This window comes from Candoia aspera, chromosome 1 (assembly GCF_035149785.1).
Source record: "Candoia aspera isolate rCanAsp1 chromosome 1, rCanAsp1.hap2, whole genome shotgun sequence".
Classification (NCBI taxonomy): domain Eukaryota; kingdom Metazoa; phylum Chordata; class Lepidosauria; order Squamata; family Boidae; genus Candoia; species Candoia aspera.
The window spans coordinates 73361451-73386947 of NC_086153.1; the positions used below are offsets into that span (position 1 = coordinate 73361451).

The following is a 25497-nucleotide window of genomic DNA, read 5'->3' on the forward strand; positions in this document are numbered from 1 at the left end:
CCTCATCTTCCATCCTAATTAGCAAAATTCCATTAAGGGTTACCAGATATAACCACATCTCTATTAAACTTAATCTACTAAGCCCACACAATTTCCTTCCTTTACATTTATATCTCCTTTTCTTTTCTTAAACAAATCCCCCAAACCTCATCAATCAAATAGAATCAATAAAAAACCCAATAAAGGTACCAGCAATAGTAACATAATTATTATAAACTTAATTAGATACATTTAAAATTTAAGAAATAATCCCACAGAGCTCTTTATCTTTAAAACAAAACCTAAAAACATCATTTTCCAGTCAGAAAAAGATTAAAAGTTGCTAGAAATAGAACTCTCATCTATAAAAGCAAAATCTTAAAACATCATCTTCCAGTCCTAATTTTAAAAAATGCATTAAAAATTGCCAAAAAATGATCTTTCTATTCTAACCTTGATCAAATAAGCCCACTTTATATTCTTTCTCCTTATTCCCAAATATCTTGATCTCAAGCCCCTTCATATAATACCCCATAACAATTCCCTTTTGTAAATCCAATATAAAAAGGTTTTACAAGCCACTCTTCTGGTCTATTATTCACAAGTCCTTTTTGATTATTAAAACATGAACCGGCTTTGTTTGTAGGTTCAGTTCATCTTGTTCCATATCTTTCCTATAGTCTATCATTTCTAAGTCCACATTTAAGTCAGTTTCATTCTTGTCCAATGGAGCTCGTTTTTCTTCCACAGCATCATCTAGTCTTTCAATAATCTTTAAAAGAAATTTCTTTTAGCAGAAATCTTTAAAAGAATCTTCTGAATCATTTTTTCACACACATCTCTTGATGCATCCATTATTTTATTTGCTTCTACTCCCCTCTAGTGTCCAACCTTCAAAACAATTTATCGCCTTGTTTTTATTCTAAAGAATGTAAACATCCAGTTTCCCATTATTATAAGGATTTTATAATTAATTTCCAACTTTTATTCCAAATCTCTCTGGACCCTTAGTCCATTTTTAACTTTCCAAAATCAATACTCTTTACACCCTTTTGCTATAATCCAAAAAATAATATTTTTCCAATCCTTAATCATATTTAAAACTTCTTTCACTAAGGAGAAGGGGAACTCTCATCCAGTGAATATAACAGAAAATTGCTGATCCAAAGAGTCTTAATATTTCCAAAGCAATAAAAATATAATCCAAAAAGTGATTAAGAAATGGAGCTCGGTCAAGCTTTTTTGTCCTTAAAAGGTTGCATTACGAGTATGAGCTTAGATAGTATCCCTCAACTCCCAGCCATTCAACTCATAAGCCAACTGCAAAACCACAGTTCCTGCAGTCTACTCATGAGAAACAGCTGCCCGGAGTGTGTATGGGTTATCTCAATGATCTCTCTCCAGAGAGATTTTGCAGGTCTGGATCCAGCATCCAGCCACAATTTTCCTTGTAAATGCTGTCCCGCTGCCAGCAGCACATCAGCTTGCCATGGCGTTCACTGGAAGTCCATTATTATTATAATCCTGACCTCTCATGTCCGTTTTTACAATTCCAGTATCATCCAGTTTTAAGAAGCACATTTGTCATACCAATTCCCATAGTATCATCAGTATCAATCAGTTCTAGAAAATGCTCTACGACAGTCCCGATTGCAGAGACTTTTTCACTAGGTTCCATTGTAACAAAATGCACCATTAAAGCCATTTTCTCCTTATGGTTGATGTAAGATGTGCAGTCCAGAGTAAAGAGTAACATCTTGCTGACTTCAGACCTTGTTTGACTTTTGTTGCCAGTAACAATATGATTTCATTTTGAACTGTGTTTCCAAGGTAGTGGTGTCTGTAGATTTTTGGAGTGTTGACCCTTGTTAGATGTTCCTGGAATACAGCATTAAACTCAGCCATCAGTCCAAAATTTTAAGGAAGTTTCCATTATGTAACACACACAGCTGATCTGAAATTCCACGCAGTGCTAACTTTTGGGAAGCAAACATTCTCACAATGGCAATGAGCCCTTTCAGAACATTTTACCAATAAACAGACTCTGATGCAATCTTCTCTTGATAATGATCAGCTGTGGTGACCTTTAACAGTAGTCTCATCTCACATTCTTTTCTCTGATGGAATGTGCTCTGGTGCTTTGCTGATTCGTTTGTGCCATGCCAAATTTATGATCAGATTTTTCTAATAATTTGTTCCTACACAATCCAATGTGGCTGGAACATGAGACCAGAAGAGTTTGCAACAAAATCAATATGCATTCTGGGTTTTTGAGTAAATAGGCCATAAAATGTTATCACCATTGGGAAGCTTATGCCAATAATAGACTGAAAGAAATTGCTACTTTCATTGTATTTGGGGAACATGACATTTTTTATTTGCTATAGCTCTAGTATAAGGAAGTCCCTCAAACTATCGCTCAAGTAGCTCCACAATTCCGGATCATCTAGGCTTAAGGAACTAAACTCAACAACAGCTGTTTCTTGCTCCTCTACCACACTTTTCTCTAATATACTTTCTTCAGGAATGTTCATGGTTATGTCCATTTCAGATGGTTATATGGATGCTGCAATAGCTACCTGATCACTCTGACCAACTGGAAAATCAGACATCACTTCACAGCCTCACTGCAACTAAGAGACTCATTGTAAAAGACAGTGTTTATATACCCCAAGAGAGGTCCTTCCTGCTGTCTCTTTCTGAATACCTTTTCTTATTTCATTCTTGACTGCTGCTCTGTGCCAGGAATTGTGGTCCTTGTTTGCAATACTTAGCTGAAAAGGACAAATAAGTAGAGTGGTAAAATGGACTGTGTAAGGGAATTTTTTTTTAATCCATTCAATCGTGTCCCTGCAGTTTTCTTGGCAAGGTTTTTCAGAAGTGACTTGCCATTGCCTCCTTCCTAGGGCTGAGAGAGAGTGGCTGGCCCAAGGTCACCCAGCTGGCTTTGTGCCTATGGTGAGACTAGAACTCCTGGTCTCCCAGTTTCTAGCCTGATGCCTTCACCACTACACCAAGCTGACTTTCATAAGGGAAGATACCAGTGTCTAAAGACTTTAACTGGTTCTGACTAGCATCTCTCTGCTGTCTCTGAGCAGTTGACTGCCTGTTGTCTTCAAATGGGTTTGTAGAAGCATCAGGAAAGTGGAATACGGCCTCTCCTCTCACTTACTACAACTCCTACTGCTTTCTCTTTTTCCCTTGTACCTCCTCTCTCGTCTCCCTGTTATGCCTCTTGTGCCTTTCCTCCAGCAAAGCACTCCACCAGCTCTGCACATCTAGAGCAAAGAATACATATGTACCAAGCATACTTGTTCTTAAACTGGGAACTACCTACTTTCTAAGCTCTGGGGCCCTTCTCTCCAGTCTGGCACCTGAGGAAGCTGCTTCATCTCTATCTCCATCTCATCTCCCTGATCTTCTCTCTCCTCCTTCTGCCCTCAGATACTTCTGAAAATCAGATGACTCTCCAGAGGAGAAAAGGCCTCAAGACAGGAAGAAAGAGATTGATGTCTACTACATAGGATGTTATTTGTGACTGTTGTGGTTCACAGCTGCCCCATGTGTGTATTTATTATTGTTACTTGTTTTTTACTGAGTTTTATTCTACATTAGACACCCACTTTTATGCTAGACATAAAAGTTATCATGTTAAATCATTTCTGCAACATATGCAAATCCACCAGAATGGCATAGAAGAGCAATGTGTAATTCAAAAATTTTACATTTTAGTAATGCCTTCCATCTTAAAATGCTTTCCAGAATTCATCTAAAATGCATACTGTAGTGTTGTAATCGATCAAACTAAAGTTTTAATCAAAATGGCCGTGTAATCATTTCTACATGCAACTCTGTCAATAGATAATAGCTATACTAAAAATGAATAGTTCTATTGTTGATACTGTACAAAAAGCCAGATTTGTAAAACTTTTTAAAGCCTATAGGCTAAAACAAATAAATAGGCACACTATAGTAAAGGCACTTTCCTTAGTACCTTTTCTGTAACTGAAGTCCTCTTAGCAGCCTTTTGTTATACTAAATCAGCCTTCCCAAATTGGAGGGCACCAAGTTTAGCCATACTGCCCTGGGAATTGTGAGAGATGAAGTTGGACATGTCTGGAGAACTCAGTTTGGGGAAACTGGCATAAACTCTTTTCTCCCCCATCTTTTCCATTTTCCCCATAACCTCTCTCAGAAGTACTTCATAGCCTGTTTCAGTTTAAATGCCCTTCTCTTTAAAAAAAAATGTAAACCAGACCAATGGACACAAGCAAACTGAAGCATTCTTCACCCACAGATAATGGGAATTTACATGATTAAAAAATTTTTTTTTAATCAAACTACCGTCTTGGAAGATTGCCTAGTCAAAATATATTTCAATTAATGCTTTTATACAATACTGCTTTGTCAAAATTAACATAACATTCATTTTGATTGTAACAAAGCATTCTAAAATTGAACTGTGCTGTTTCCAATGGATATTAACAACTGCCGTAGTATTAAAAGTAAGATAATACAATTTTACAACTATGTCTCAAGAAAACCACAGTTCAGAACTGGGTTCTCTTTGTAGGCAAAGATCTTTTCAATGCAAGGGGATTTTAACATACTGCAGTTCAGATGGCTGATGGAAAAAAACAATTAAAGGCAAAAGCTAGGCAGGAATAAAGCGGCTGGACATTTTGCAAAAGAGAATGATAAACCAAAATGGTGAAAAAGTTTATTGGCATCAGCATGTCCATGTTCATTCAGGATATTGATGGTAATCAATAAAACTACACATGGGTTTACAGAGTGACCATTGCCTGCAATACTTTTTCTGTATTTAATAGTTCATCTATCTGGTATGGTACCAAATTCTACTGATCACAAAATTTAGAAAAGAGCAGCATAACATTACCACATGCACAATGTTTTGTTTTTAAAACAGGCTAAAAATGCCAAGGCACTTAAGACAAGAATTCTCTCTCCAGTTCATATATTGATGGCTGACCTGCTTTACCCTTCATCCTACACAAAGGTACTGTACAGTCACTATTTTGACCTTCTGCGTCCATATCCAATAAAGAGGGCATGTGGGACTTAGTTCTCTCCTTGGTAGCAGTCAGTGACTTAGCCTTTGAATCTCTCTCAGCCTCTAAATTACCCATCTCAAAAGGGTTAGGCTTTATACTTTGAGAAATAGCCAGCCAGGGATCCAATCTGCTTCTTAAAGAAGAAGGTCGAGGTCTTGGTATAATATTGACAATTTCTTGCTTCCCTGGTGAAAGGTCATTGTGTAAGCTTGTTCGCTGGATAGCGGGTACATGCAGATTCTCAAGAGTTCCATTAGCAATTCCGTTAGCTGAGTGGAAGAGAAAGACATTGAAGAGAAATATAAAGCAAACTTACAGTGCTGCTACAGTAGAAAAATAGCATATAAATTAGCCAGCAGTAATGTTTAACTGTACAACAACAAATAGCATGATACCGAATCATTCTGAGAGCCCAGCGTGATCTTAGGACAACTTATTTCCTTCAGCATTTCTCTGCATCACACTGTGCTATTTCTCCTAGCTCATCTTCTCTAAGAGGCAGCAGCTCCTGAGGTTCAGAGACAGGGGTCTTTCTCATCATCGGCTACATTAAGCTTCTACCTTGAAATATCGGAGCCTGAACACAGGGAATACTGCCATGTAGCACAGGTATTCTGCTATTCATCTACAACACTTTCCTGAATATACTTTCTGGGACAGCCATTTTTCAGGCCCAGTAACTTCCACTGTTTCTTTTTGGTCTGATGCTTATGTTTAATAATGTTTGAGTTATTCATTACCATTTGAGTTACTCATCATACTTAACCCTCTCTCCCACCAACCCCCCCCCATACCGTTTTACTTACTTATGGAATGACATGCGTTTCCATCTGACATGGTCCGTCTATGACCCCAAACTCTGACTTTCGAAGAAATGGCACTGGCTGCGCATTGAGGTTCTTGCTTCAAAGGAAGACTAGGAGATGGCAAATCAGAATTGGTAGTACGATCAACTTTGGCTGTTTGTTCTTGTTTGCATGTATGACTTACAGGCAAAAAACGTTCAATGGAAAGGTCTCTGTTACCAGGCACTGTGCTCACAGTTGCATCCTCACTGTCAGACTGAAGGAGGCAGTTAGTAGAAACGGAAGATATGGACAGGAGGTTCACAGTACTTGCACATGGACCTGAAGAAGGGGCAGTTGCCTCCTCTCTCTTCGGCTGCAATCTTACAGGGCTTGCACTTCTGCGAAACTTAGATGCTCGCTGAAACAGGCCATCCCGTTTCTTCTTTTCCTCCTTAGGCAACATTTCATCCGCACTTTGCAATCTGTTTGGCTCCCTGATATCTAAGCCTAGAGCTATAGAGGCTAGAAGGACAGCACAGCCATACAGCACAGTGTCAGTTTTCTTTTTCTGTAATGTTCTACAGATACTGTTTGTGGGGGTCATTTGTGGAGTGCTATTTGCAGAAGTTGCAGAATTTCCTTCTTCAAAGCTCTCTTGTTCTGCAGAATGGAGTCCTTGGTCATCCTTCCAAAGAGGTAGATCGATATAAGCCTGGTTTGGCAATTTTAACTGCTTTGGTCGCCTAGGATCAAGGCCTTCAGGGGAAAGTCTCTGTTCTGTACAGACGTAAAATTTATTGATGAGTTTATATTTTCTTATATTATATTCAAAGGTAAAAGTATTTTAAAATGACAAATATGAAATTATAGATAGCATAGTAATCGTACAATCAGGATGTACTTCTTAAATACAAAGAAAGAAGAGTTTATTGTATCACACAGACTTTGGGGGAACAAAAGTCCTGACTAGTGAAAAGCAAGAAAGATAACTTCAAAGCTTACTGGTAGATTTATTTAGATTCCATGTTTTTAAGAATGTTTTCCCCTGCTGTAAAGCAACACTGTGTCTCCTATATCCAATCCCCCTCTGTTTTTATGAATGTCAATTGAATACAACATTTAACCAAACTATATTGCCTAATTTCTAGTCTCCAAAATAATTCATAGTGTGTATGGATTTAATCTCAACTGTTCCATTAAAACTTCCCAGTGTTCCCTTTGATGACTCCCAAATCTGCTTTAAAGTAATCTCCAATCCTCCAGCACAGATTTGGGGCATGACCATGGAAGTGGGTGGGAATTTGATCCACCATGTCAGTCCCACTGACAGAAGGATACCACTGAATATAGTCCTCATGCATCAGCTCAAGAGGACCTTAGATTTCATTGCCAGTGTGGAATTGATCAGGATAGCAATGCAATTTGTATTGTGGAATTCAAGCACATACATTCCCTGCCCTGCTAAACACTTTCAGTATACAGTATATGAAATCTTGATGGCCAGTCTAAAGACAGTCAGGTCTAATATAGGGGTGGGCTTCTCTGGACTGAAAACTGTATTTCAGTCTTATGTACCACAGTGAACTCTGTTCTCAAAAAGACACAAGTTCATAAAAAAGTAGGCAGGGTCAAATGGAAAAGTGAGTAGGACCAGATTTTAAAATGCAGGATATACTGTACATGTTTAATACGTTAAATGTATATATAAATAAACAAAATATTTAAATAAAACCCTTTGCAAATGGTATGCTGCCAAATTTCAGTAGTAAATGAGGACATGGATTTTGGTGGCTGCACTAAAAAAATCATGCCCATACTATTTAGAAGTTATGATTTATGTCTTATGGCCCCCTGAGTATTTGAATGCTCCTCTCTTCTAGGTCTTGAAAAATAAATACTGTATTTCAACACTTACCTTGGTCCATGAACAAAGAAGCTAATGGGACACCTTTATGATTCTTCATCAGAAGTGTTGACCACGGACTACCACCATCTGAGAGAGGTCTTATTCTGGAATAAGATAAATTCTTAACTATAAAGAGCATTACTGTTTTTATATAGATATGGTTCTACAGAAATAATAAAGAAAATGAAGAATGCAACTGTGTTTTTTTCCAGCACAGTAGAACGTATTTTAGCCTTTGCTACAATATTGGCGTAATTAATTATGTAAACTATAGGCTGACTAAGTCCACCATATCTGAAGGAGCACCAGAGTGGAAAAAGCTGCTCTAAAGGACTGAGGGGTTTTTGGAGACACCAATGAGAGTGGTACAAACACTTCTCCCCTCTCTTTCTTCAGAGCAAGTTTCTTCTGGATTGGAGGGTTTTTTCCACTGAGAGATATTTTATTCACAAAAGAAAACACACTTTTTGTACCTTCATTAATGCAGTATAAAGGAAAGGACGTGCCACTTGGCTGTTATTTTTAAAATATAGTTATAAATAGTCCAATAAAAATACATTTCCAAATAAAGTTTGATTATGTTTGAATGTAACAAATCACATTTAGTGCAATTGACTGAATTTATTTTAACTGGTTTTAGGCTGTGGGGATTTTTTTCACAGATATTAACATGACTTTTTCAATATGTGTCAGTTTAGGAAAAATTAAATTTTTCCAATTTGAAGTTTATTTAGAAACTCAAATCACTGATATAAGTATTAACTGGAGCTTGAACATTTTTTCCTACTCGTATCAAAAAATATAATAAGGATAAGCTTATTTCTTTTTCAGATTCGTAGTTAACAGCTAAGTTGCAGGTCTTTAATGTAATTGATAGTTCTAACAACAACTTTATCCAGAAAAAAACTGGGACAGCCTTAGATAATTAACTCATCCTGTAATTTGTGTTAGTAATTCATGTTTGTACTTAGTAAGAAGCAAGAGTGTTTTAGGTAAAAACTGGTCTCTATTCCACACCTCCAATTTACCCAAATACATTGTAATAACACTATCATAGCTTATTATATTTATTACTGCCATGGAAGAAAGCACAGAGCTTTGGACAATTTATAAAGGTAGTAAACCCATACAGAAAGCAAGCATTTTTATCCCATTCCTCCCAACCCCATTCAGTTGATCCATCTCTCATTTTTCTCCAGAATTAATTACTGGCATCATGTAAGCTCCAATCTATTTGAAGTGATTTAGGGACTTCTTAGGGCACAGGAAGATTTGACGTACTCCCTAAATGCTGCCCCCAGCTGGCTTCATTACTGAATATGGTGTGCAAAATAGCATGCTCCCAGAACAACACTTCTATGAATGAGAACTTTGCACATTCCCCTCCCCTGCCAACGTTTCAACTTCTGTTGCCCATGCCTGGGAACTGCATGTAAAGACAGATTCCCTGGGCAAAAGGAACAGCATAGTCTGTGAACAAGCAGAGGCTTGTGCAAGCTCACAGAAGACTCTGAACTTTGAGGCCTACGTTGCCATACATTCTCCAGCCAAGACCTCTTCCTACTGAACTACATGCTCTCTCTCTAGAACTCTCTCCCTGTCACATCTGTTTTGCTCAATTTATAGGCCATGTTCTTAAATGTTTGGGACAGAGGTACAAAGCAGAGAAAGAGATTAGGTTTAAGTCCCAGCGCTTAGACTTTCAACTAAACCCTTTCCCTTATTAAATCTGCGTGTTTTGACACAAAGAACTCATGAATATTCAGACCAGCATGTACAATTGTACTTTTGACTTGCCAATTCATGGAGCTTTATTTATTTGAGCATCTTCACAGTTGCCCCATTTCTTTTGTCTCCTACCCAATCTACATACCATTAAACTAAGAACCACAATAACTAGGAATTTATCATAGATACATTGTATCATCATTCCCAGGTTGCCCATCAACCATACCTCTCTTTGCAATCTGCACGCTCTTTTGTTTGAATTGAGTTTGGTCCCCAGGTACAACCTTTCTTTTTAAAGCTTCTTTTCACATCTTCAAATTCTTCCTGGTGATAAGCTGTGCTTCTTCCCCATGTTCGGTTGCTCTCATCTGAGGTTACTGGAAAAAAACGTAAAAGGTCTCAACAAGAATTCAGCACCTACCCTAAGATTTGCATTACAGGACCACCAAAGAGACAGTTTTCCCCTCCAAAGAACAGGTAAGGAGATAATCAAATTAAGCAGGCAAAAAATTAATCTACCAAGTTAGGAGGGTAAGAAAAGAAAGTCAATCAACAGGAAGATACTGATTTTTCATGCTTTTAATTTTTCTTTATTTTTAGATAAATTCAGATAAGCTATAGTTTCTGAATACTTTCATTAGATATAACTAAAATAATGTCTTTTATGAGAAAGTCAAGGCTTAATACACATTAATCTGAAATCTCTGTAATGGGTATCCAAGTAAGTATTCAAGTTATCACTTTATACAAATTTAGCTAAGAAATTAATACAACCAACACCTTGTATTAGTGAATATTGGCTTGCCTTTTGTCTTAACCCCACAGGGAAGTTCATATTCACTTGTGATATCTACATCTTGCTGGTACACATATATACTGTTTCTTTGCCCGTTAGCTGTATTTGAGTCAGTTTTGGAAATCACTGAAGAAACAATTAAGAGAATATATATGAAACTACCTGCTGGTAATTTGGCTTGATAGTAAATCAACACCAGTTTCAAAAACGTTCTTAAATAGTCTTAGGGCCCAATGAATGCATGCTAGGAATGGCTCAACAAAGGCTGGCAGAGAACAGCATATGAATGATTATGCAGTATTACCATGGGGGACTAGGACTGAGGAGGCCGAGGTTCTAGTCCTTCCTCAGCCCTGGAAACTCACTAGGTGCTTATGGCCAGTCACCCACTCTTAGCCTACCCTATTCCACAGGGCTGTTGTGAGAAAAATGAAAGATGGAATACAATGTATGCTGCCTTGAGCTCCTAGAGGAAAGGCCAGATATAGCTAGAACAAATAAATAAGTATATAAGCACTTGGTGAACCATCTCTAAATAACTCGATCCTATGATTTATAATACTCCCCTCAACAGTTTAATTGCTATTTAATAGTGTGAAATCTCCACTGATGATTTTGTAGCACTTATCCAGTCTGGGCAGCATGCCCTACGTATTTATTTGATTTGAGCAGCTTAACAATCTATATAAAAAGATGACTATATTGAATTCAGCAGTGCTACACAACTCCTATTATACTGCATAAAAATGGAAACAGTCATGAAGATAGTGAGAAGATAGCACTGGCTGCCCATATGTGATTGTGAGAATGACAAATCAATATTTCACTGCATTTTTCTAAATAGTTTAGATTATACCCTAAGATCTGTAAGTACAGAGAGCTTGCAAAAGTGAACTTTTACTTCCCTCACACTCCTGAAAACAGTAATGTTTTTTGGACACTTTGGAATGGGACGGTCTATGGTAAGTGGGGAAATTGCCAAAAAATGAATGGAAGTACTTTATGAAGATACTATTCCGCCTTCTCTAAGAAACCTCTGTAACTCATGCCCCCTGGGTCTGGTGGGTCCATAATTGTTGGGCATGGATCTTCAACAAGTGTAATACTTCTAGAAAAATTGCAACCACTATTGCCCAGGGGCATCTAGTAGTACTTGCTATTCATCTCAGATTACCAATGCTGGGTTCCAGTGACTGAGACAAAGATGCCTTCCACAGGAGGCAAATAAAGAAGGGGAAAATCATATGATATTCTAAGATCTTTTTCAATTTGCAGATTCTAAGAGTCCAGGGAACAACCTATATGTATAAGATGGCTTGCTATGCATGCAATTTACCTAAGGGCATGTGCATTTCTGAGACTTTCAAGCAATTCTGATAGGTAGTTTCTCTTCTGAATTGAATCTGGCTGGGATGAGGGTAAAATTTGCACTCTTATTTGCTCAGCGAAAGAATTATAAACTCAGTAATTCATTTTGCCCACTTCATGATCACTGAAAGAAACTGAGAACCCAATCTAGTTTTCAGTAAATGAATATTTAATTTAATCTTAATAAACTGAGTTCTATTTGTTAGAGCTGCAGACTGATAATGACTATCATCGAAGATAGATAAATAAAGTAATAAAGCAGATTTTAAATTCTTTTGTTAAAAATGGATGTGACCAGTCTTGGAATTTCCATCTACACAAAAAGATTCTTGGTGAAGATAAAGAAGATACCTGTCTCTAAACTTGTAGTTGTATATCAACTATTTAAATTGTGAGATTGTAGTACAGCCCAAATCAGGGGAGAAAATGTGCTGCATGAGTAAGAAAATGGCTTCAGCTTTACCCAAATAAGTACACAGGTTTTAATGTCTGGAAGAGCTTTCCTTCAGCTTTATCTATTAACTCTGAAGGTATAGAAGATAATGAGAACAAAGGATTAAGAAAATGGTGTTCAAAGAGAAGAAAATAATCTTTTGTTTGCAAGACATCCAGGTTGAAAAACTGACAGACAATACCCTCTTTCAGTGCTGGGAAACAGGAGTGATAATTTATTATCCTCAAACAGAACTCACTGAATAATTAACCAGCATTAGGGACTGAATGCAATGGGAAAACACTTGAGATTTAAGCTGAATGTAACACTCCCTTCTTTTCCTCTGCTGGAAATGACAAGTTCCATGCCAGCACACGTCGTTCACATATTCTTTTTCAGCCCTTCTAAATCCAAATTTTGGATTTTTTAAAAATTAAACACAAAAGCAGCATTTCAAATTCTCCAGAAGATATTCAATTATGCTTATGCCTAATGGTGACACTTTGGCAGTACAAAGCCAGTATCCTATTACTTGTGGAAACTGGAAATGGTGTATTTCTCCTCTGTGAAGTGTCAGATCCAGTCAATTAACTATTAGTAATTAAAAGAACCCAGAAATTCCGTATTTGGAATCAATAAAGTTCAAAGTTCAAGGTGCTAAAAATGATCAACAGAGAAGACTTTCACCAACTCTGTATCTTTTGGAAGGGATGAATGTTACGTCAGCAGAAGTCTATTCACGCAACAACATTTCTTCCTCCTCTTGCCCTCTTTGTCCCTACTCTGCCTCAATATCAGTTCTAGGGGGTTGAGGAACCTTCTAGAGATGATTTTGGAAAAATGTGAAGGGCTGCAGGGAACCAGCCATTATTCTCTCCAATTCTATCAGCAGAAATCAGTTCTACTGAGGGAAACACATGACTTTATTCACCCCTGACTGTGAAGTTGAGGATACTTCTGGCTTGCCAATTTTGGAAACAGAATGCTTGACTGATGGACCATGTCTTGATCCAACAAGACATTTGTTTATAGTACAGAAATGCAAAGTACAAAACTGTGTAAGTAAGCAATTTTAAATTTTCCACCTCAACAGTTAACAGCTATAATTGTGTGCCCAGTTACAAATGTGCAAATATACTGGTATCAGCAATGCTGGTAGATGAAGTGAGTAACTGTAGCAGTGCCTGTCTTTGACAATCTCCTCTCAGCTGAAGAGTCTTGTGTCAGATTCATAAATTCTTTCCTGGAACCTCATTTTTGTCTGTGTCCAAAGTCTCTGGTGAAGGATGAAATTATAAATACATCCACAACCTTATCCATACAAAGATCTATTTGTATTTTCAGTCCTTTCCCCATCTGCATCTAACACCAGCAAAAACATGACCTGGCAAGATCGTTTTTCTGCCGTGTCCCGACAACATTGTCTTTTTCTAATGCCCAGCCTATGAGTAAGACTTAAGTCATCCTTAGCTGTACTGGTGTTAAAGTAAGTGTTTCCCCCCTTAAGCTGACAGCATCCAACAACAGTTGTGAAGTGTGCAAAATCTGTTGTGCCCTGCCAACCATCACATTGGAAGTACTATCAGGTGATCAATACTGGTAGGGATCAGAGAGGCACTTATTGAACATTTCAGGTTGATGCAGCCACTACCCTTTCCCTCCCTGGTTATACCATATCTGTTGTCATTCTCCATTGATTCCCTAAAGAGCCTGACTCAGTAATGCTCAGTTGGCAGTAATATAAGTGGTTTAACTACACAGCCTTTACTGGTTTAGAGCAATAATGTATTAATGAAGCAGCAGAATGGTCAATGAATCCTCTTCCCTATTGCCTCCTGAACAGAATGTAGAGAGAGCTGGAGGTCAGCATCAATTCCCTATATAAAGAAAGGGCAGGAAGGAGAGAGGAAAGAAATCCCAAGTAAAAGTGTTCTTATTCACCTTCTTTCACAACCCCCATTTTTAAACATTTTATTCCACTTGGGTTACAACAAAATGAAGTGTAGAAGAATGGGTATAGGAAGGAACCTAGAGATGACAGGTCAGGTCATGCTATATTTAATGGATGTTTTTTTCCACCTGCTTCTGGCATGCACAAACAGGAGAATACAGGAATTACCTAATCACTTTGCCTATCCAGTGTTGAACACACAAAATCAAGGTAGCACTATCTGGCAGACAGTCAAAACAGAGGCGGTAGAGTCAGGACAGGGACTGGCATTGAGAGTACCAAAATTACTACCGGAATAGTTTTGTGCCAACTCAAGTGGAAATACTTTAATGCAGCAATGGGGAAAGGCCCTATTTTTTTTTTAAAAGAACTGAATTCTAACTTTTCCTCATTCTCCCTGTTATTAACTTGTCATGTTACTCAGTCTTCTTGTATGTTGCTATTATTTGCCTTGTCTTCCTGAGACAAGTTACAATGTACACATAACCATCCAACCTCTTATGTTAATCACAGACCATGACAATATATTTTCTACCCACAAGATAAAAGGATTTCCATGAAGTGACCCTATAAGACTTAACGCAAAAGTAATCCTTAGGAATGATTAAGGAAGCAGGGCCAAGTATACACTCTTGCCCCAATTTATCTAAGGAGCTACAGTCTGGTATGATATCCAGATTAAACAACCAGTTTAATTCAGTTCAATTGCTGTGCCTTGGGAGGGGGCACCGTATTTAGGGACAGAAATGAAGATTAAATGGAAAAATGAAAGACGAAAAACAGAACTAAATTAGTCTGAGCTGAAACCTCAAACCATAGTTTGGAATTCAGCGATTACTGTGATGGTTTAACTGAGCTTCAGAACACAATTAATGGTTATATCAGCATCAGCATTAACCATATTACTACACATTTGTACAATTACAATTACTGAAATTAACTCTAATAATCACTATTTTTCTTTTTTATCATTCTGAGGTACAATCCAATGTAATTTTTTTTGTAGAAATACGTCATACTGTGGTCAATACATTTTTCTCCTAGTCAAGCAAGTTTAGGATTACACATAACAATATGAAATATTTTTCAGGATGATGAAAAAATGTTCTAAAATGTATCAAGATCAACAGGATAAAAGTACTCTTTTTTTAGACTTACATTGTATAGCTCGAAGACGAGGAATTATTGGAGGACTACTTGGCGGACTAGAGCTATTACTGTTTAAACTTCTGCGCTTATCTATATTTGGGGAAGCTTGCACTGTGATTTTATGCTGAAAATCTGTTATAAATAAAAAGACATGTTAAGTTGAAATGTTTCAAAAAAAATTTCAATAACAGACTATCTGCTTGCATTATATTTAATAAAGATGCACATCCAATGTTGAAATTTAGCACAATCCTAAGAAAAATCCTTCACTAATAGGTCCTAAAGAGTTCAAAAGATATATTAACCTATAAACCACTTTACAGGTAGTCCTCAACTTATGACCATTCGTTCAGTGACTGCTTGAAGTTACGGCAGTGCTGAACAAAGGGACTTACAACCAGTACTCAAAGGTATAGCCATTGCAATGCCCCCCCCCCAGTCACGTGATCAAAATTCCAGCGCTTGGCAGACCACCCACAGTTATGACTGCAGGGGCGCTTCAACTCTCCCCACCTGTGGCAGCAAGCAGCTTCCTGGCATGTCATGGCTCTGGGGCTGCAAGAAGCCCCTGAGCCATAGTGCAACATGAAGCTGCAGCTGCCCCAGAAGTCTCAGCTGCCCTAGACCACCCCAGCAGTGTGGTGCCAAGCCACAGCACATGGGAAGCCCCAGCAAGCCGCAGCACCTAAGAAGCCCCTTTGCGCCACACTGCTGGGCCAGGCAGGGGCTTGGCTTCTGTGGCATGCCAAGAAGCCCCTCTGCACAGTGCTGCTGGGCCAGACTGGACTTCCATGGCACACCAAGAAGCCCTTTGCACATGCCATAATCTCTTGGCCATGCCATTCTGCTAGCTATCCTCCTTCTTCTAACAGCTCAAACACAGCTACAACCACATCACTTAGTGACAGAAATTCCGGTCCCAATTGTGGTCATCAGTCAAAGACTATCTGTAATGACAGCCAGTTTGGTGTAGTGGTTAAGACACCAGGCTAGAAACCAGGAGACCATGAGTTCTAGTCCCACCTTAGGCATGAAGCCAGTTTGGTGATTCTGGGCCAGCCACTCTCTCTCAGCCCTGGGAAGGAGACAAGGGCAAACCACTTCTGAGATCTTGCCAAGAAAAATTCAGGGTCAAGACTGACTCAAAAGCACCAAAACAAAAAACAAAACCTGGTTTAGGATTGCAGTGTTTTTGCATAACTGCCTTAAGAGGCAGATTAATTATCCAGGAAATTTCCTATTTGACTGGAGATTGGAACTTGGTTTTCCAAATATATATCATGCTGAATTGACTTTCTTTCTATCTGCTGTGCCGTAGAAGAATTTAGGATCCGAATTTATATATTTATCAAATTTATATAGCCACCCATCTCATGAAGAAGTGATTCTGAGGGGGCGTACAACGATGAAGTAAACCATTAACTGTATAAAAACAATCATTATTAAAATATGTAAAACTAAAGGCACAGGAGAGAGTGAATAGTAACTGCATTAGTGGAATGGAAACAGATTCTACCTTATAAGTAGAAGAACAAAGATATAATGGGAACAGCACTCAGAAACAGCTCATAGCAGCAGTTGCTCTCAGTTGTGAAAAAGCAGTGTGTACAAAAGGCAAGTAATAGACAATTAATGCAATAGCAGCAATTCTGAGAAGGATGTGCTAAAAGTAATAAATAGCACAAGTTATTGAAATGATGGTGCCAACAGAAGGACTAAGGACACAGAAGTGTGAACAGAAACATCACATGGGTAAAGGGGAAAGTAATTAAAACTTTCCTTTTCCTAACTGGATACCTTACACAATATAAAGCACCATAGATATAAAGCAGGAAGTAATTCAATCCATCTCTTTCCTTTTCCTAATTAAAAATATAATATAAGAGCCCCTTGTTGCTATAAAGTATTATAAATAAGTAATATTAATGACACCAAAAAGAAGTAATTCTTGGAAGATTAAGCCAATTTCATCACAGCCAAACTGAAATTTGAGGTGTTTGTGTAGTTTCACGTTTGTCTTATAAATTGCAATTAAGTGCAAGAAAGAGACAAAAGACTTGGAAATAACTTAGCCAACTAATAGAATTGTCATTCGTATTTGCTGCCACTCAGAGATCTCAAAGAGGTCAGAAGTGTTGAAATTCACAGAAATACATCTTATGGGGCCCTACTTCAATTATCCTCAATATAGTGACATACAGGCTTTCTGTCCTCATGCAGTTTGAATAACTAGAAGGTAGATCAGAACTCTACATGGAACAAATAATTCTAAATTAATCCCTGTAGGAATTTACTAATTTCTTGCACATAGCTCATAGTGTCCCTTGTTTGGGCATCTGAGATTATGACTTTAGGCTTATACAAGGCAACTTAGATTTGCTTTGACGTTTTGCCATGGAAGTGACGTGATTCCCTTGGTCTAAGCAAAGATGCAATATGAATTGCTTCCGCAAGGCAATTCACCAAGCACTGAAGCTTCTTCCTGCCTTTCCTGTCATTTGCCAAATCCATGGTTTCTGCATAGGTGAGAGTAGTATACTGAAACAGGTAAATGATGAGTCTTCTGCCACCACTCACCAATGCTTTTGGTGAGCGGTGCCAAGGGAAGATGAACATTGCGTCCTCCAGCAGTAACTGACAAGCGCCTTCAGAAAAGCTGTGCTGAAAAGGAACTGCAAAGCAGAGCAAAGCAAAACATTACCATCAATGTGTTTTGTTTCTAGAACTGAATGGCCCACATTGCTTCCTGAAGCATCTCTGAGGCAGTGTCCTCACTCATGACAGGCAGTGCTTCACTTGAATCTTTGTCAAAGGAAGTACCTCTTTGAACATCTACGCAGCCTGAGATGATGCTACTGGTTTTAATACAGTAATTCATGAAATTGTCAGCAACAGAATTCAACACTGGAAATATTTGTCTTAAATAAAGCTGCTGAAGACAGGAGCAGGAAAAAGAAACAAACCTGAAGGCAAACTAATTCTGTTCCCATCTTTAAGTTTTAATCGACTTTTCTTAAATTTTCCTTTTCTCTTCTTAACATTGGGCTTCTCTTGATTTAACTGGAATATCAATATATTTAATTCACGTTCCAATACGTCAATCTCCCGTTCTGCTAGCTGCTGCTCTCGCCGTTTCAGCAACTCTTCTTGAGATTTCTGGTGAAGAGCAGCTCTTGTTAATTCTTCTTCCCGTGACCTCAGCTCCTAACAATTGTAATGGAAATACCGGTTAGGACATTATTTTCTGCCTTGTGAGGAACAAATAGAACCCTCTTTCAGCAGTGGTGTCTCCCTGTCCCATTGGATCTGGCAGGAAAGGCATGCTCCGGGTCCTGTCCGTGAGAGTGCCCCATCTAGCAGGACCCAGGAGGAGGGCCTTTTTTGCTGTGATGCCAACAACAACAAACCCACCCTTGGGAATATCATCCCCCCTGAGATCAGACTTGTTCTGACCCTGCTGGCCTTTCACAAGGCATTAAAAACTTGGCTTTGCCATCAAGCCTGGGGTCCTGATAAGGTGGGTGAGCCTGATTTTGGGTTATATTGACTGTGAGGTGTTAAATTATTCTTGGCTGCTATTTTATGTTGTGTTGTGTTATTTATGTTATTAATCATTGGTTGTGTTTTTATTCTGCTTTAAGTGCTAGCCACCCAGAGTCATGTATATGAGATGGGCGGCCATATAAATGTATTAATTAATTAATTAATTAATTAATTAATTAAATAGCTAGCTAGCTAGCTAGCTAGCTAGCTACACCCATATGGTAGTCAATATTTACAATATTGTTGGATTTCAACTTTTTAATGCTGGAAATGTAATTTATTAGAGGAATATTTGATATTTGAGCTTGCTTTATGGTTGTTTCATTTTAGTTTAATATTCATCTGATAGTCAATATTTACAATATCTTGGAAAATCAAGAAAGAAGTTAATGTGATATTGAATTATATGTTGAAAGAATCTATTAATATACCATGAAGAGCTTTGGATTTATTGAGCATTTATTTATTTATTATATTTATATCCTGCCTTTCTCTTAGGAGCTCAAGCCAGCATCCATGGCATTCCATCCTAATTTTTTCACATGGTTATCCTGGGCTGAGACAGAGGGAGACTGGTCAAAGTCATTCACTGAATTTCCATGGCTGAGAGTAGACTTAAACTTGGTCCTTCTGGTTTTAGGGCAATACCTTATTCATTTAAGTACACTGGTATGGAAGATACCTAAAAAAAATGTTTTACTCGGATGGAAAGATACCGGTAAAATCCTGGACTGAAGACATATAATCACTCTCTCCCTTTCAAATGACTCTTTTCTGATGAAATACTGAACAATATTGTGCCATGTGGGCAAGATGTAATATGTTGTTTAAAAACTGGGTTGCTATTACAGATTTATTTTAAAATGTGTTCTTTATTATTTTTCTTTTTATTCTTCTGTTGTTTTTACTTTTTGTTTTTATTGTTTTAGTACAGTAGTCTTTTTTGTCTTTATTCCATTGCAGCATTATTATTATTATTATTATTGTTATTGTTATCATTATTATTATTTCCCCATCACTTGGTTTTCTTGATAACTTCTATAAGAGATTCCAAAGTCTGTATATTATTTTAGCATAATTCTCCTCTTGGAGGAGAGAGGAAGGAAATAATAATTTTCAGTAAGATACCAGTTAATTAAAATGTAACAGACATCGCAGTCCCCAAGGGTACTATTCCTGCAGCCTGTAAAATTTAAATGTAAATAACAAGATTCAGCTAAACTGATAAGCATGGAGAGTTTTCCATTCAGACATGTAAATGAAGAATATGTAACCTGGTGCATTAGATATATATATATATGTTGTAAAATAAGAGGGATAACAAGCAAGATATTTTTATTTTTCATGATATACAAAGCCAGTTTCTAGACTATTAATCTTCCCTTTATATAGGCTTCATCCTTCCTGTTGTAACTGCTTTTCCTAAGGATAACTATGGTTGTTCCCCTGGAGCTGGCAAACTACAAAACCATGCAAGCTGTAAGCACCAAGCTCCAGCATTGTGTCAATTATAACAATGGCTTTGGGCCCCTCATCTGCCCCACAGGCCAATATTTAATTCTTAGAATTCTAAGAATTCTCAATTCATTGTTTGGAAATGAGCCAAACATATTTACTCAGAGAAAGGACAAATGTAAACAGGGAGGTAAGAGGCATCCTAGGAGGCTTGAGGGAATTCTTGAGAGCCAACTCATTAACCTGTCTTCTGAAAAAGAGGTGCTTTCCAACTGGTTACCGAGATGCTGGCAGACATTTTATAAATATGAAAGTTTTATGGCAGCTATGTTGGGAGAGCACCCACAACATTTGAAGTATGTCCACTAGCTCCAAAGATTGCTTACCTCAATCAAGTCCCAAAGAGAAAAAAGTGAAATAAACAACTGTAAGAATGGCTTATCTTTAGAACAGGCTCTAGCTACCAGCATCATAATTAAAGTAAGATGCTCAGAGTTAAAAATAACCCAAATATTAATATAGCAAAACAGATTCGAACCCCAACATTCAAAGAATTACTCAAACTATTTGTTCTGAAGAAGAACTTTTTAAAAATGATAACAACAATGGCAACCAGGCTTATCAACTAAAGTCATAATGATAAATGAGAAGTGAAAATGAATGATTGGCTAAAGAGGTCCCAACTTTATTTAAACGTATACAGTCCCACAATCTCAATGTTCTTTAAAATTCACTCACTTTTTCCTTGGTTCTCAGTTCATCAAATATCTGCTGGATTTCCAGTTTCCAGTCATCTTGCATAGAATGAAAAGATTCTTGAGGCATCTCAGTCTGTACAGCCCCCTCAATGGCAGTCAGCTGCTCAAGGATCATAGTAAATGATGGCCGGATATGTGGATCCTGTGCCCAGCACTCTGAAATTCACCAGTCACATTTGTCAGAAGAATAAGACCTATTCACTCTAAGCCCACCTTCCAGAAACACTTCACTACTTAATATTTATGTTTACATTTCAGGTACCTTTTGTCTCTCATGCAGATTCAATTCCAAGAACACTTGATAAAAATCAACAGAGAACTTTCTTGATGGGGTCTAATACAAATTGCAGTGAAGAAACAGTTTCCAGGAAGTAGTCATGCATAAACTTAGGAGTGGGGCATTGCACCAGAAGTATATGACTTGGATGTATGCATGGAGTATTGTGTGCACAATGTTCAAAATGCCTGTGATCTTTTCACTTTCAAAAAGGGATAGGAGGAAGGCAAACAGATCGCAGGTACATCCACACATGCCTCTGAGCAGAAAGGCAGGATATAAAGTAAATTAGTAATAGTAATTAGTATTAGCTCATGTGATGTCTGCAACGGGAATGATGTGAGCTCCTGAGCCCATGTACCTGTGTCCTGCCAAAACTCCTGCTTTTAAAAAACAAAAATTCATCTTTTCCTCACACGACTTCTTCAGTGAAGGAAGCAGTTGTATTGCTATCAACTAAGGAATGCTCTTAATGTTACTTTTTAGTTATTTTTAAATTTTGGAATGATGAAAGGAGCAGGGCCACAACTGGGGGGGGGGCAACCAGGGCATGTGCCCCGGGCGCCATGCTGGGGGGGGGTGCCAAAAGGAGCGCTGGGGGGGGCGCCAAAAAGGGCGCAGAATCCATGTTTGCCCTGGGTGACACAGACTCTAGTTGCTGCCCTGGAAAGGAGTCAGCCTGGATGCCAGGATTGTGACATTCTGATAAAGGGTGTAGTTAATGTACTATCTCATTTTATTACTACAATTATAAGGCCTTATCATTTCCTATAAGACCAAATAATAATGCACTGGCTATTGTCCTGGGAACCCCATTCAAATCCTCACGCAGACCTGGAACACCAAGCAATTTTAGATAGATCACATTCTCTCAACTGGAGCTACATTTCAGGTTGCTGTGAGGCTTCAGTGCCTAATCCTGAGCTTCTTTGAATATAATATAATATTCAAGAATTTAATTAGAATATAATTGACTGAATCAATAAGCAAGCTAGTACTTCCAAAGATGAATGCAACTTTCAAAAAAAAAAAATGAGCTGCACATTCCAGTGCCAAGTATGTTAAAGTATATTTAGTACAGGACTTCAGTGGAATGGAAAAATGTTTCCTCCCTCTGAATAGAAGTTAGCCTAATACCAAATGAAACACTGACGTTAAAACTCACATATACTATAGAGAACATGCAAGCAATCTTACATCAGCTGTTTTAATAAGCAGCACAAGTACCTTTCATTAGTTTAGCAAATGGTTCAGGACAGGTGGATGGAATGGGCAAAGTAAGCTTATTGACAGCAACGCCGTAAGCCACAGCAAGACCATCAATGCCACGGTAAGGAACCTCTCCTGTAAGCAGTTCCCACAGCAATACGCCATAACTATAAATAAATTTTCAAACAGTTAATTGTGTTTAATGCTAACGCATGATTTCCTTAAGGTAGGGAAGGACAGCAGTCTGCCCAGAAAGTATTCTAGTAGGAAAAGAGGAAAACATCCAGAAAGAGGACATCTGCTTTCTCCCATCTGGGGTCCCTGGAATATGTTGGACTTCCCATAATCCCCAACTTGCATGCTGCAGTTTAAGGAAGTTAAATTCCAATATATCTTAAATTAGGGTTTCTCAACCAGGGTTCCGTGGAACCAAAGGGTTCTGCGAGAGATCACTAGGGGATCCCTGGGATATCACAACTTATTTAAAAAAATATTTCAAATTCAGGCAACTTCACATTAAAGAGGTAAGTTTCATTCTTTATTTTTAGTTTAAGAACACTGTTAATGCATATATACAGGCCTACACATGAAACAAGTATAATAATTTTGTAACTTCTGCCTGTATTTGAGCCTGAATGTGCAGGGGTTCCCCAAGGCCTGAAAAATATTTCAAGGGTACATCCAGGGTCAAAAGGTTGAGAAAGGCTGTCTTAGAGGCACCAGGCTAAGGAAGGGTGCACTACAACAATGCCATTACAATGTTCTACATCTTCTAAAAGTAGATTTGATGCTATACACACTTGCAGCAAAATGAAGCACATTATACCTCCAGCATATTTGAATCCATAAAGTTTTATTATGTGGGCAGGCAAAGGGAAACTAAATGATTCCTTCCCCAAGTTTTTCAGCCAGAATAATATACACCAACATTACAATTCACTGTCATATGTAAAACTTTGTTTGAAGTTGACTGTCTGAAATTTATTGTAAGTTATTCTTCAGCTGCAGAAGGAACAATCTATCAATTCTTTTACATTATGCTTGATGATCTAATGGTGTGATATGGGGCATTTTGTAAAGCCATTCTCCAAAATGCTCTTAAGCCTATGGGAAGTTGGTTAATTTTCCTCACAATATTGTACCTGAGCTGATCAAGCCATAAGGATGGAAAATAAAATGTCTTCATAGTTGATATGAGAGAGCCTAGTAAAGGACAAATGACCTGTGTCATTAGTATTAGGAGTGATTTGAAGCATCTTACAGAAAGGCAAGCAGTGAGTGTAACATATAGCAAATGGTACCCATTCTACCTTCCTTTACCTGCACATGTAAAGATACACCCAGGTATCGGAGGAAATGGGAGGCCTCAGCATATCTCCAGGTAGCCATTACTCCCCTTCATTAAACAAGAAATCAGCCTTAGTATTTCCTTTGTTGACTTAGCCAAAAGGTTCAGGGATTGTGGGAGATGTACACAGACTTCATCTCCATTTAAGTGCCTATATACTTTCAATTCATTGTGGGAGGAGGGGCATATCAGAAAGATCAGAACAGCACAGCCAGATTCTCCTTCACAGGCCTTACAAAACAGAAATCAAGTTCTCCTTTGTATATTTACTTTGTATAATTACTTAAGAAAATGCAAGATGAAAAAAGCAGGAAAGGCAAATATTCAAGAATCAAAAGTAATGTCAAGGTGTTAGCAAAGCTTCATAAGAACTTCACTCTCAAATGGCGTGACTGTAACAGAAGGTAACTGGGACCTGCAATTAAATTGTTTAGGAAAAATTACAGATTATCCTCTTGCACTGTAACTATACTGAAACTGAGCCAATAGCAACCACTCCTTGCCATACGCAACTCAGGCTACAGTGCTAAGAACACTTTGATTTACCTTCAAGTAGAATTAAATTAACTTGTTCCTAAGCAAATGGATGCATAAAAACTTTAAGAAATTTCCTGTGGTGGAATGCACAGGAAAAATTATCATTAGTAAGCAATAAGAGAGCCATTTTGGTGCAGTGGTTAAGGCACCAGGCTAGAAAGCAGGAGACCGTGAGTTCTAGTCCTGCCTTAGGCACAAAGCCAGCTGGGTGACCTTGGGCCAGCCACTTTCTCTCAGCCCTGGGAAGGAGGTGAGGGCAACCCACTTCTGAAAAACCTTGCCAAGAAGACTGCAGGGACTTGTCCAGGCAGTCTCTCAGAATAGGACACAATTGAACAGATTACAAAAAAAGTAAGCAAGAAGTTAAGAATAAACATATATATTCAATATATTTTTTCTCTCCTTAAAAATCAATGAATGCTGAAGATAAAGTAACAAAAGAACCTTCTGCATTTTCTTGCTACAGGGAAGGTAATAATGGAGGCTGTATATCAGAAGTCAGAAAAGCAAAGAAGCACAAAGGGAATCCAGATTTTTAATTATCAGCTTTCAATTTCTTCTGTTTTAAGGAAAGAAAAACTGACCCATGTGGCTTTGCAGATGTGCTTGAAGCTGTACAGACTCTGTCTACAAAGTAATTTTGGTGTTCTGGGTAGACCTGATGTCTCTCATGGCTGCTTTTAGATGTTGTACTAAACCATGGCTTAGAATTACAAGAGCATACATGCAAACTTTTGGCTTATGTGTTTTCTCTCCCCACTGGCCTGCTGGCACAGCTGGAGAAGATAAAAAGTTTTGCTTTCATTTCAGATTAGGCAGAGCGTAGTGAATTTTAAAAGCTTTAAATGTTAGTGGGAACAAATTCATTTCATAAACTGGAATGCATACATTGCACTGCCATAGAACATGATTTGCTTGCTTTTGGATTAGCTGGATGAGCAAATAGGGGTCAGTGAGGAAACTATTGTTCATTTTACTGCAGTACATCATAATTTGGAACCACGGGGGTTGTGCACTCCTGGCTGATTTCTTGCTGATTTTTGTTCTCTGCCCATACTTCTGACCAATTCGCATAGCTGTAAGACAACAGCAGATGTAACAATGTACTAGGAATTGGCTAAATAAGCCAGCATGTTTAACAAACCACAATTAAACCGCTTAACCTTTTTATATATTAGCTTATTTCCACTAAACACT

At 38.1% G+C, this 25497-nt stretch overlaps 1 protein-coding gene across 3 annotated transcripts in view; it reads right to left on the reverse strand.

Moving 5' to 3' along the window:
- Window positions 1–4685: 4685 nt before the first annotated feature.
- Window positions 4686–25497, reverse strand: part of MAP3K21 (mitogen-activated protein kinase kinase kinase 21) — a 41827-nt gene continuing 21015 nt past the window's right edge. The window contains exons 3-11 of one of the 3 annotated variants that reach the window (XM_063306745.1): window positions 22434–22582; window positions 20910–21085; window positions 18137–18377; window positions 15183–15305; window positions 10282–10398; window positions 9703–9853; window positions 7758–7852; window positions 5861–6619; window positions 4686–5323 (exon numbers count right to left, since the gene is read on the reverse strand). In XM_063306745.1, coding sequence (XP_063162815.1) covers window positions 4929–5323; window positions 5861–6619; window positions 7758–7852; window positions 9703–9853; window positions 10282–10398; window positions 15183–15305; window positions 18137–18377; window positions 20910–21085; window positions 22434–22582 — 2206 coding nt within the window. In that variant the 3' untranslated portion in view covers window positions 4686–4928. The remainder of the gene's footprint in view (window positions 5324–5860; window positions 6620–7757; window positions 7853–9702; window positions 9854–10281; window positions 10399–15182; window positions 15306–18136; window positions 18378–20909; window positions 21086–22433; window positions 22583–25497) is intronic. The other 2 variants (XM_063306754.1, XM_063306763.1) reach the window with 2 other exon arrangements.